At 44.4% G+C, this 13182-nt stretch overlaps 1 protein-coding gene across 1 annotated transcript in view; it reads right to left on the bottom strand.

Annotated features, from left to right (window-relative positions):
- LOC139230117 (uncharacterized) overlaps positions 1 to 12336 on the bottom strand; it is a 172549-nt gene extending 160213 nt beyond the window's left edge. The window contains exons 1-2 of the mRNA XM_070861960.1: positions 11931 to 12336; positions 1080 to 1175 (exon numbers count right to left, since the gene is read on the bottom strand). Coding sequence (XP_070718061.1) covers positions 1080 to 1175; positions 11931 to 12305 — 471 coding nt within the window. The 5' untranslated portion in view covers positions 12306 to 12336. The remainder of the gene's footprint in view (positions 1 to 1079; positions 1176 to 11930) is intronic.
- Between the last annotated feature and the right edge of the window lie 846 nt (positions 12337 to 13182).

Raw genomic sequence — 13182 nt, 5'->3', positions numbered from 1 at the left:
TCATTGTTGATCTAATCTTGGGCTCAGCTCCACTTACCTGCCCTCCTCATCTCAGTTCTAAATTGGCGACCCATTATTCTTAAACTATGTCCCCTAGTTCTGGATTCCTCCACGAGTGAAAACATCCTCTCTGCATCTACCTTGTCGCACTCACTCAGTATCTTATATGTTTCAATAACATCACCTCTCATTCTTCTAAACTTCGAAAGGGATATAGATAAGCTCAGTGAGTGGGCAAAAATTTGGCAGATGGTGTATAATGTCCATCACCTTATTTAAGGAAGGATACACTTGCATTGGAGGCAGTCCTGAGAAGCTTCACGAGGTTGATTCCTGAGATGAAAGGGTTGTCATATGAAGAAAGCTTGAGCAGGTTGGGCCTATACTCATTGGAACTTAGTAGACTGAGAGGTGATCATATTGAAACGCATAAGATTCTGAAGGTGTTTGACAGGGTAGATGCAGAGAGGATGTTTCCCCTTGAGGGAGAATTTAGAACTAGGGGGAATAGTTTCAGAATAAGGAGTCGCCCATTTAAAATGGAAATAAGGAGGAATTTCTTCTCTGAGGGTTGTGAATCTTAGGAATTCTCATCTGCAGAGAGCTGTGCAGGCTGGGTCATTGAATATATTTAAGGAGGAGATAGACAGATTTCTGAACGATAATGGAGTCAAGGCTTATGGGGAGCGGGCAGGGAAGTGGAGCTGAGTCCATGATCAGATCAGCCATGATCTTATTGAATCTTAATGGCGGAGCAGGCGAGGGGCCAAATGGTCTACTCCTACTCCTATTTCTTATGTTCGTATGTTGTTCTTCTCTACCTACCCTATCAAATCCTTTCATAATTGTAAATATCTCTATCATATTACCCCTGAGCCTTCTATGCCAGAGAAAACTTCCACAGCCTGTTCAATCGTTCCCGATAGGTATAACACCTCAGTTCTGGTACCATCTTTGTAAATATTTATTGTTCCTTCTCCAATGCCTCTATACCTTTTTAGAAAATGGAGACCAGAATTCTGCACTCTACATTTCAGCACGTGTGTGCAGAATGTCGAACAAAGGAGCATCAAATGTACCTGAATGTGGGCCAATGTTTTCAGATAATCACTTTTTACAGCATCACATTCCTCCTTCTTGTCCCGGACCGGCCTCAGTAAGGTTCGCAGTTCCTCCTGAACAAAGAACGTCAATTAGTTTGTATACTTTTCAGAAATAAACTTCTGAAAATTAAATACCATCCAGTTAAAATTGATTAAAATTCTCAGAGCTCTCAGACTTTTTTGGGGCCTCTTTTTCTTCACGTTCAGCAGTTTTTGAGCTTGCTGACTGGCTTTAAAACTGGAGGTCGGGACCATCTGATTTCTATTTCCAGTGAAATCACAAATGTGTGGTCGGAGATATGAGGGTGATATAGAGGCTTTGAATGCTATTGTTTTTAGCTAATTTAAAACATTAGTCAGAAATTAACTGTTTTGTACTTTCTCTGCTGTTGAGCCCATTTCTGTTTTGTATTTGCTGCTTATTAATAAACAACCATGCTGCAGACTCCATGACATCAATGAGCAATGCCACAGGAGTTATAATCCTTTATAATACAATGTTAATCTAGTCAGTCAGTTATATCTCAGTGTTACTGTGTTCGACTTGAAATTGTCAAAGATCAAAATGTCCGTCATACTCTGAGCTGATTGGCTGGAATAACTACTCTGTGTTCTTCACTATGTTGATTTGCAGAGGTAAAGGCAGGTAGGAGATTCGCCCAATCAGGAACTACCAGTCCATCTGGAACCAACCAATGAAGTTGCTTGCATTTTCTTAATCCTACCAATCAGTACCCAGAAATTGCAACAAAATGAATCAATAAAAGTTACTCAAACCTTTCTTTTCTGATTTATTTTCACTGCCAGGTTGTTTCACCAGCTACCCTAATAGATATAGGCTAAAAAATGCAGTTTATTAGTAAATTCCCCATAGTATTGCCAAGAGGAGGTTGAAGGTATCAGTGTTTTCCATTCAGAAGCTGGTGATGGAGTTTGGAGAAAGAATTCAGAAACCTACCCCACAGAGCCTCCTAGTGTCCAGAGTCTGCAACTACATCACAACAATGCTGACACGGCACTTTACAATGGTAAATGTTGACACAAAAGTGTAACCATAAATGGTGATGATAGGAAGTTGGTTTGAGGACAGGTTTGTGCACAAGATTTTTAAATAGTATATCGCTATCACAAACACATAAAAACTGAAAGAGTTAGCAAGCAACAGTTAAACGTGCCTATAAATTGACCAAACTCCTGTTGGATGTAGATCCAATAAGTTTTCTCCACGTAACCTCTCTCAGGAGCATGGGTTTGAGTTTTGCTTTACTCATTTCTACTCTTGGTACAGTTGCAGTTAATGTTTCCCCTCGACTGTGGCTCCTGCTACTATTGGTGCTCCTATTGCAGCTATGACTATGTGCCGTGATGTGCCGTTCTCTGGTTACCCGGTGTGACTACACCTACAATTGATGCCCCTGTTGTGGCCGGGACAGTTTTTGCCCTTTGCCCTCACCTATTGCACCAACATTGTTTTCTCAACTGGTGAATTCTTGGGCCTGTACTGTATTCCCCATGAACGGTTCTCTAAACCCAGCGCTGTCCGACCTCAAATCCTTCGCCCAGTGCTGCCACATCCTGTGATCCCACTCCCTCAGTGTGCAATATATCCTGTTACTCCCTGTGAACAACCTACACCAGGATCTTTACACATCTCATGACCTACAGCACTTCACAGTTCCCTTTGTATTCATTGATCTGATCAATTTGCACTGATCTGAAAGCTGTCTTTTAGAATAAAGTGCAACATCTCACTTTCTGTTCTTGACTCGTGCAATAAATATACAAATTACAGTCCGTATTACGGGCAAAGTATTTCAAAAATAAAAACACTTTATTTAAAGTACCCAGAATTGTCAAAATCCAAATCTCCTGATATAAAATGTTTATGGTCACTTTGGCCCATCTTAGCACCCCGGAGAGGAGGCAATGGCGGTGGAAAGCACTTGTGCCTGGGCGGGACATTCGGTGCCGGTATTGATGGGGCGTGGAACATTACCGCCCGGAAGTGGCGAGCCGGTGTTGCAATGCCCCTGGTTGCAACACCGGTTAGATTTTTGGTTGTTCCCGACACTTAGCGCTCCGTAGCGCCCCCTGGTGTGAATGCCTGTGAAAGCCGGCGTTCCAAGCTGTAGCGGCCGCAGTGAGGGAAGTAATGCTGACCTCAAGTAAGTGTGATTGTTTAATGTTTTTTTGCGATTTATCGAGTGGTGAAGTGAGCTATGTATTGGGCATGTTTTGGGTGGTTTTTTTCCGTTTTTTTTCCCCCCAACCCAGGCCTCTGTTATGGCAAAGCCAGCTGTGTAGCTCGGGATTTTCCCTTGCTCAGCCGCCTCCCTTAGTGCCCTGCTCCAAACTCTGGGCCCAGCTGATGAATTTTGCGACGGCAGACACAAGCCATTTGCCGCTCCACCTGGGACACCGCCCCACTGAGACACGAGCGAATTTCTCCCCCTTTTGCCAAAGCTCCAATCACGTTAATGACAGAAAGATTCTAATATCAGCCCATTGTAGCACTGTACAACATTTCTTGTATTCATCCTCTCTGCACGAGTTGAAGAGATTGTTTTCCACATGGTCTCATTTTTAATTTGTTTGTTAATCCATTTTAGGGCCCTATTTGTGTAGTCTCAGTGTGTTAATTTTGAAACTGCATTCATCCTGTATGCTCAACATTAAACCTTTAACGGTGTTCCACTTGTCTTCTACAGAAGTGTTGTTCAAAACCTCTCCCAATCTGTTTGCTTTATTTTGTTCTTTCATTCCTTATATTCTTGGCTGCTGGTATTGCTGTCTCCAAGATCATGTTAAACTTGATCATTCTGTGCTCTCTGCCCCCCATATCATGGATATTCTCTGGGTCAATTACAAATACCAGATCAAGATGAGCATTGATTCCCATGGATATCTTGGAGCACTAAGTCAAGAAGCATTTAGGCATTACATTGACCAACTCTGAATTTAGATCACGAGGACCAGCTCCCACTGTGTCTGCCTTGCTGGTCTCCAGTTCCTGTGTCTCTCTGGATATCTGTGTCTACACCTTTTGTCTACCTTCTACCCGACAGTTTGTTTCATCTGTAATCCTGTTTCCTTCCTGCCTTTCCCCTGTCTATGTTAAATGATGTTCTTATGCTCAATGTTCCTCACAAATCTCTTTCTCTCCGTTTAAGTCTAGTCTATTCCTTAGGTAAAAGTCATTTTTCATTCTGGATGGCCCCAGTTATTTCTGAAGGCACTAGTGTAGTACATATGCTGTGCCTCGTCAGCCTTTTTGATAAACTCCCTCCCTTTTCCAAATACTGGGAGCATATCAGAGAACATTATTTTACAACCTCTACCTTTGACTTTTGAGCCAATCCTCATGTATGTAACTTTTAAGGCTCCTACATGATTCGTCCATCTCATTTACCCCTACATGCACTACCACTGGGTCTCTACCTGTCCCCGTCAGTATCCCTTCTAACATTCCTCAATATGAATCGCTCTATTTCCACCCTGCAGGGATTGTCCTGAAGACACGAATGGCCAGCCATCTTTTTTAGTGAACAATCACCTATGACTACTTTCTCTCTGTGACCTGCGAACTGCATCTTTCTTCAGCTAACCTCTCTGCCTTTCGTTCAGTGACCTTATTACCTTCCATCCATGGTACCATAGTGGTTATGTTACTGGACTAATAATCCAGAGAAATTCAGTTCATATCCCATCATGGCAGTTGGCGAATTTGAATTAAATTTAAAGAGCAGGCACCAGTAAAAGTGACCATGAAGTTGTTGGATTGTGGTAAAAATCTATCTGTCGTCCTTACCCAGACTGACCAATACGTGACTCCAGTTCCAACTGTCCTTTGAAGAGGACTAGCCACTCAGTTGTATTAAAACGCTAAAGGAATATAACTACAGTAGTTCAACAAGGTCCATCACCACCTTCTCAGGGTAACTAGGGACGGGCAACAAATGCTGCCTTGTCAGTGACACCAACATCCCGCGAATCAATTAAAAAAAAAACTGGCCAATTATAACCTCTTGAGCATCTTCACAGGCTTTCTTTTAACAACCTTAATCCATCCAACATTCCCACATCCTTGGCTTCCTCCAGCACTTGTCCCTCTATGATGAGAATCTGCTGCTGATTGTACTGGTCTCCAGCTACAGTCCCTGAAGTTTCCCTCTCGAGGTCTGATCCTATCCTGGCCTCATCACTCACTGAATCTAATTCTACCCACTCACCCTTAGAACACCTCTTCCCTCCTCTCCTCTGCAAGTTCCTGCATCTCGAAATGCAGAAATACTTTTCAGCTAATGATTAACGAACACTTTTCATATCTCATCACCTTTGTATTATGGTATCTGTTATATATGTAAACTTGTATTTACTCTATACAGCCACCAGTGGGCTCATACCCTAGAGTCCCAAGGGATCCCATAATCCCTTTGGAGCACAGGTATTTAAGGAGGTCTCATAGGTTGGAGAGGCACTCTGAAGACCTGCAATAAAAGACTACAGTCACACTTTACTTTGAGCTCACAGTGTCCAGTCTGACTCTTTCTTCATGCATAACAACTGGCAACGAGATACAGATAAGCGAACCCAAAGATGCAGAGAACAGTGGGCATCCTGGAGAAATTCTCGGGGGGAGATGATTGGGAAACTTTTGTGGAGCAACTCGACCAATGCTTCATGGCCAACGAGCTAGATGGGGAAGAGAATGCTGCCAAAAGAAGGGCGATCCTCCTCACCGTTTGTGGGGCACCAATGTATGGCCTCATGAAGAATCTGCTCACTCCAGCGAAACCCACGGAGAAATCGTACGATGATTTGTGCACACTGGTCCGAGAGCATTTAAACATGAAGGGAAGCGTTCTGATGGCGAGGTACCGGTTCTACACCTACAAAAGGTCTGAAGGCCAGGAAGTGGCGAGCTATGTCGCCGAGCTAAGACGCCTTGCAGGACATTGCGAATTTGAATGACATTTGGAGCACATGCTCAGAGACTTTTTCTTACTTGGCATTGGCCATGAAACCATACTTCGCAAAATTTTGACTGTACAGACCCCAACTTTGAGTAAGGCCATAGCGATAGCCCAGGCATTCATTTCCACCAATGACAATACTAAGCAAATCTCTCAGCACATAAGTGCTGCTACAAGTACTGTGAACAAAGTGATGTTGTTTTCGAATCACAACGTACAGGACAGATCACACATGCCTGCAGCTGCTCGTCCACAGATGTCTCAGAGTCCACCATCAAGGGTGATGAATGCAAGGCCATTAACATCTTGTTGGCGCTGTGGGGGTGATCATCGTTTCCATTCATGCCGAAAAGAACCCCAAGAAAGGATGCAGGATGCAGAGCAGAGTAGCACTGGGGTAAGTGTAAACCACAAGGTGATAGGAAGGGACAATATGTTTGAATATAAAGGGGATGCAGGAGGGGTCAAAACTAAAAATCATGGTTTAAAAACTAGTATTAAAACACTTTACCTAAACGCACGCAGCATTCGAAACAAAGTAAATGAGTTGACTGGCACAAATCATTACAAATGGATATGATTTGGTGGCCATTACAGAAACGTGGTTGCAGGGTGGCCAAGACTGGGAATTAAACATACAGGGGTATCTGACAATTCGGAAAGATAGACAAGAAGGGAAAGGAGGTGGGGTAGTTCTGTTAATAAAGGATGATATCAGGGCAGTTGTGAGAGACGATATTGGCTCGAATGAACAAAATGTTGAATCACTGTGGGTGGAGATTAGAGATAGTAAGGGGAAAAAGTCACTGGTGGGCGTAGTTTATAGGCCCCCAAATAATAACTTCACGGTGGGGTGGACAATAATCAAGGAAATAATAGAGGCATGTGAAAAAGGAACGGCAGTAATCATGGGGGATTTTAACCTACATATCGATTGGTCAAATCAAATCGCACGGGGTAGCCTTGAGGAGGAATTCATAGAATGCATACGGGATTGTTTCTTAGAACAGTATGTTACAGAACCTACAAGGGAGCAAGTGATCTTAGATCTGGTCCTGTGTAATGAGACAGGAATAATAAACGATCTCCTAGAAAAAGATCCTCTCGGAATGAGTGATCATAGTATGGTTGAATTTGTAATACAGATTGAGGGTGAGGAAGTAGTGTCTCAAACGAGCGTACTATACTTAAACAAAGGGGACTACAGTGGGATGAGGGCAGAGTTGACTAAAGTAGACTGGGAACACAGACTAAACGGTGGCACAATTGAGGAACAGTGGAGGACTTTTAAGGAGCTCTTTCATAGTGCTCAACAAAAATATATTCCAGTGAAAAAGAAGGGTGGTAAGAGAAGGGATAACCAGCCATGGATAACCAAGGAAATAAAGGAGAGTATCAAATCAAAGACCAATGCGTATAAGGTAGCCAAGGTTAGTGGGAAACTAGAAGATTGGGAACATTTTAAATGACAGCAAATAATGACTAAGAAAGCAATAAAGAAAGGAAAGATAGATTACGAAAGTAAACTTGCGCAAAACATAAAAACAGATAGTAATAGCTTTTACCGATATATAAAACGGAAAAGAGTGACTAAAGTAAATGTTGGTCCCTTAGAAGATGAGAAGGGGGATTTAATAATGGGAAATGTGGAAATGGCTGAGACCTTAAACAATTATTTTGCTTCAGTCTTCACAGTGGAAGACACAGAAACCATGCAAAAAATTGCTGGTCACAGGAATGTGGGAAGGGAGGACCTGGAGACAATCACTATCACTAGGGGGGTAGTGCTGGACAGGCTAATGGGACTCAAGGTAGACAAGTCCCCTGGTCCTGATGAAATGCATCCCAGGGTATTAAAAGAGATGGCGGAAGTTATAGCAGATGCATTCGTTATAATCTACCAAAATTCTCTGGACTCTGGGGAGGTACCAGCAGATTGGAAAGCAGCTAATGTAACGCCTCTGTTTAAAAAAGGGGGCAGACAAAAGGCAGGTAACTATAGGCCGGTTAGTTTAACATCTGTAGTGGGGAAAATTCTTGAAGCGATCATTAAGGAAGAAATAGCGGGACATCTAGATAGGAATAGTGCAATCAAGCAGACGCAACATGGATTCATGAAGGGGAAATCATGTTTAACTAATTTACTGGAATTCTTTGAGGATATAACGAGCATGGTGGATAGAGGTGTACCGATGGATGTGGTATATTTAGATTTCCAAAAGGCATTCGATAAGGTGCCACACAAAAGGTTACTGCAGAAGATAAAGGTACGTGAAGTCCGAGGAAATGTATTAGCATGGATAGAGAATTGACTGGCTAACAGAAAGCAGAGAGTCGGGATAAATGGGTCCTTTTCAGGTTTGAAATCAGTGGTTAGTGGTGTGCCATAGGAATCGGTGCTGGGACCACAACTGTTTACAATATACATAGATGACCTGGAAGAGGGGACAGAGTGTAGTGCAACAAAATTTGCAGATGACACAAAGATTAGTGGGAAAGCGGGTTGTGTAGAGGACACAGAGAGGCTGCAAAGAGATTTAGATAGGTTCAGCGAATGGGCTAAGGTTTGGCAGATGGAATACAATGTCGGAAAATGTGAGGTCATCTACCTTGGGGAAAAAAAACAGTAAAAGGGAATATTATTTGAATGGGGAGAAATTACAACATGCTGCGGTGCAGAGGGACCTGTGGGTCCTTATGCATGAAACTCTTTTGGAGTTTACCTGAAAAAACATAAACATTAAACCGTGCCACCCACCCTGGATGACACACCAGACATTTACAAGGCCCTTTTTTTTCTTTTTTGTGTTTTTTTTTTGTGTTTTTCTTTTTTTTTTTGTTTGTTTTTTTTGGGCACTAAAATCACATTTTTTCCTCCAGTGCCCTCTATAAAAGGGGAGGGGGACACTAAAAGCACCGGCAATTAAAACAAATTAAACTTTAAAACATAAAATCAAATTAAAATTTGGTTGCCGGGCGTGATGATGCACTCCAGTCCCTCCGGTGCCCACCTCTCGCGGAAGGCCGCGAGCGTACCGGTGGACACCGCGTGCTCCATCTCCAAGGACACCCTGGCGCGGATGTACGCGCGGAAGAGAGGCAGGCAGTCAGGTTGAACGACCCCCTCGACCGCCCGCTGCCTGGACCGGCTGATGGCACCCTTGGCCGTGCCCAGGAGCAGTCCTACGAGGAGGCCCTCGGACCTACCCTCTCCCCTCCGCACAGGGTGCCCAAAGATCAGGAGAGTGGGACTGAAGTGCAGCCAGAATTTCAGGAGCAGCCCCTTTAAATAATAAAACAGGCGCTGCAACCTCGTGCATTCCATAAAAACATGGAACACGGACTCTTCCAGACCGCAGAAATTGCAGGCGGCCTGGGAGTCCGTGAACCGGCTTAAAAATTTGTTGCATGTCACTGCTCCGTGCACCACCCTCCAGGCCAAGTCCCCGATGAATAATGGGAGGACTCCCGCATAGAGTGCCCTCCATCGGGGACCCCCGCCTCCTCCGAACGGCAAGATGGTATCCTTGTGCATGAATCCCAAAAAGTTAGTTTGCAGGTGCAGCAGGTAATCAGGAAGGCGAATGGAATGTTGGCCTTCATTGCGAGAGGGATGGAGTACAAAAGCAGGGAGGTCCTGCTGCAACTGTACAGCGTATTAGTGATGCAGCACCTGGAATACTGTGTGCAGTTTTGGTCACCTTACTTAAGGAAGGATATACTAGCCTTGGAGGGGGTACAGAGACGATTCACTAGGCTGATTCCGGAGATGAGGGGGTTACCTTATGATGATAGATTGAGTAGACTGGGTCTTTACTCGTTGGAGTTTTTTTTTTTGAAATTCGTAGCCAATCGTTCCAATTCTTTGTCAAATCACAAACGCCAGAGGTCACCTTGCACACGCAAAGGATCACTCTGCGCCAATGCTCTTAGCCAAAAGGCCTAGAGCCACTGCACCGTTCCTGGAAGTACTGCAATACCAGGTTCGTGCCATGGAGGTGGATGGGTCAGGTCCCCCACACACCTCCGTGGAGGTGGATGGGTCAAGCCACCCCACCCACCTCCAGTTTAAACCAGCATCCAATGGTCAGGCAGAGAGAGCAGTGCAAACCATCAAGCAAGGCTTGAAGAGGGTGACTGAAGACACACTGCAGACTCGCCTATCCCGAGTCCTGCTTAGCTACCGCACGAGACCCCACTCGTTCACTGGGATTCCACCTGCTGAACTGCTCATGAAAAGAGCACTTAAGACAAGGCTCTCATTAGTTCACCATGATCTACATGAACAGGTAGAGAGCAGGCGGCTTCAACAAAGTGCATACCATGATAGCGCAAATGTGTCACGTGAGATTGAAATCAATGTTCCTGTATTTGTATTGAATTATGGACAAGGTCCCAAGTGGCTTCCCGGCACTGTCGTGGCCAAAGAGGGGAGCAGGAGTGTTTCGGGTCAAACTTTCAAATAGACTCATTCACCGGAAACACTTGGACCAAATCAAACTCAGATTCACGGACTATCCTGAGCACCCCACCTTCGACCCTACCTTTTTTGATTCCCCAGCATACACACCAGTGGCAACTGGCACCACGGTTGACCACGAAGCAGAACCCATCATCCACAGCAGCCCAGCAAGGCCCAACACACCAGGTAGCCCAGCAAGGCCAGTTGCACAGCAGCCCAGCGAGAGCCCAACAAATGTTCTAACAATACCAGCTTTCACACCGAGACGATCAACCAGGGCAAGAAGGGCCCCAGATCGGCTCACATTGTAAATAGTTACACTATTGACTTTGGGGGGGGGGGGCGGGAGTGTTATATATGTAAACTTGTATTTACTCTGTACAGCCACCAGAGGGCTCATCCTCTGGAGTCCCAAGGGATCCCATAATCCCTTGGGAACACAGGTATTTAAGGAGTCCTCACAGGTTGGAGAGGCATTCTGGAGACCTGCAATAAAAGACTAAGGTTATACTTTACTTTGAGCTCAGTGTTCAGTCTGACTCTCCATACATAACAGTATCAGTCTTTCTCCTTCATAATATTACACAATAAACACACCTCATTGACTCCATCTTAGTTTAAAACTTTCTCAGCTGTTTCCCTTCTATATCTCCTGTTGTCCCTTTAGGTTACACTTTACTTTAATACCAACCATTCCCTTTTAATTTTCCTTCTGTCCGCTATCGCTATTTTTACTTTCACTTCTCTCGGGTTTTCTTTACTGTATCTGTTCTCTGGTGATGTGCTTTGTCCCCTAATTCACACAGGGGGTTTCTTTCACCTTAGTTCTCCTCTATCCCTTTCCCCTTAACTTCTCAAGTGCTTTCCCGTTAAATCTGCCTCTGCCGGTGCTGTCCTTTAAGAAAATACCCAGAGTAATTGATCTGTTTCTGTTTCCTGGTCCCTGTTGTTTTCCCGATTGCTGATCATTGCGCTGTTCCTGAAACTTTGAAGGAAGTTTAACAAGTTCATGTCGACATTAATCGCTTCACATCTGGAATATAAACAGGAGACACGTTTCACAGACCATCACTCGCCACGGAGACAGGATCGGTATCGATCTGAGAACATACTGTACAAGAGATTTCACTTTGTATTCCATGGGCTGATCAATTTACACTGATCTATTAAAGTGGTGTTTGGAATAAAGTGAAACTCTCACGTCCTATCCCTGGTTCCTTCAGCAGCGATACAAATGGCAGTCCGTGTAAGGACTGAGTCATTAAATAAACACAAACACATTATCTAAAGTGCTTTAAGTATTGAGAGACACTCAAACCCGAATCTGTGAACACTCCCTGTTCAGGATTCTGTTACCTGTGACTATATTTATTTTACACGATATTAACTCACCTTAAACTCTTCGGTCGCTTCTTCCAGTGGCAGTACCTCGTGGTTTTGATGACTTTTTGAACTCTGACAAATGACACAGATGGGCTGTTTGTCAGTTTTACAAAATAATTTCATCTTCTCCTTGTGGCGGCTGCATTCCTGCTGATTTTGATCACTTTTACCACTTTTTACAAATGTTTCCACGATGTTGGCGAGGGTGCGGTTGGGTCTCAGGGGCCTGGAGGAAGTCTTCTTGCTACAGACGGGACAGGCGGCAGGGACAGAGCTCTCCCAGTACCGGGTTATACAGGATCGGCAGAAGCTGTGATCACAGTCCAGTGAGACAGGGTCTTTATACAGATCATGGCACACAGCACAGGAAAGTTCACCTTCCATCTCGAAGGACTGGTCACTGCTCCAAGTAAAATGGTGATCAGTGCTCAGTAAAACACTTTCAGTTTCAGTTCCTGGTTCCAGCAGCAACATTATCAACCACCGCCCAGGAAAGGGCAGGTAACAGTGATAAACAGACTGTTGCAATAACCAGACTGGTTCACTCATTTCCTTCAGGGGACCTTCTACACCGACCCAGTCTGGCCTGAATGTGTCTCTGGTCCCACAACATGCAAAACAACCGCTACAAAACAGAACAAGAAAATAAATATCTGACGGAGCGAGCAGCAACGGCCAGGGCAAGGATCAGACAATTCCCAGTCAACCTGCAAAGGCACCAACATCAGGAGAATGTCCATATTAGAATAGTTGATCCACAGGTTAGTTAAGCAACAGCCTGACACAGAGTCCCATCAATACAAAGCAAAATACTGCGGATGCTGGAAAGCTGAAATAAAAAATAAAATGCTGGAAATACTCAGCAGGTCAGGCAGCATCTGTGGCTAGAGAAACAGAGTTAACGTTTCAGGTCGATGATCTTTTATCAGAACCGGGAAAAGTTAGGCATGGAACAGGTTTTAAGTAAGTACAGAGGCAGGGGAGGAAAGAACAAAAGGGAAGGTCTGTGATAGGGTGGAGGGCAGGAGAGATTAAATGACAAAAGGGATGTTGCAAGGCTGGAGCGGGTGGTACAGCACAGAATGAGGCCATTCGGCCCATCGATTCTGTGCCGGCTCTGTGCAAGAGCACTTCAGATAGTCCCACTCCCCCGCCCTTTCCCTGTAGCCCTGCATTTTTTTTCCTTCAGGTACTTATCCCGTGCCCTTTTGAAAGCCACAATTGAATCTGCCTCCACCACCCTTTCAGTCAGTGCATTCCA

The sequence above is a fragment of the Pristiophorus japonicus genome, chromosome 19 (assembly GCF_044704955.1).
Source record: "Pristiophorus japonicus isolate sPriJap1 chromosome 19, sPriJap1.hap1, whole genome shotgun sequence".
NCBI classification, from domain to species: Eukaryota; Metazoa; Chordata; class Chondrichthyes; family Pristiophoridae; genus Pristiophorus; species Pristiophorus japonicus.
The sequence above is the reverse complement of the archived record's forward strand: the minus strand, read 5'-3'. Positions and strand labels throughout refer to the sequence as shown.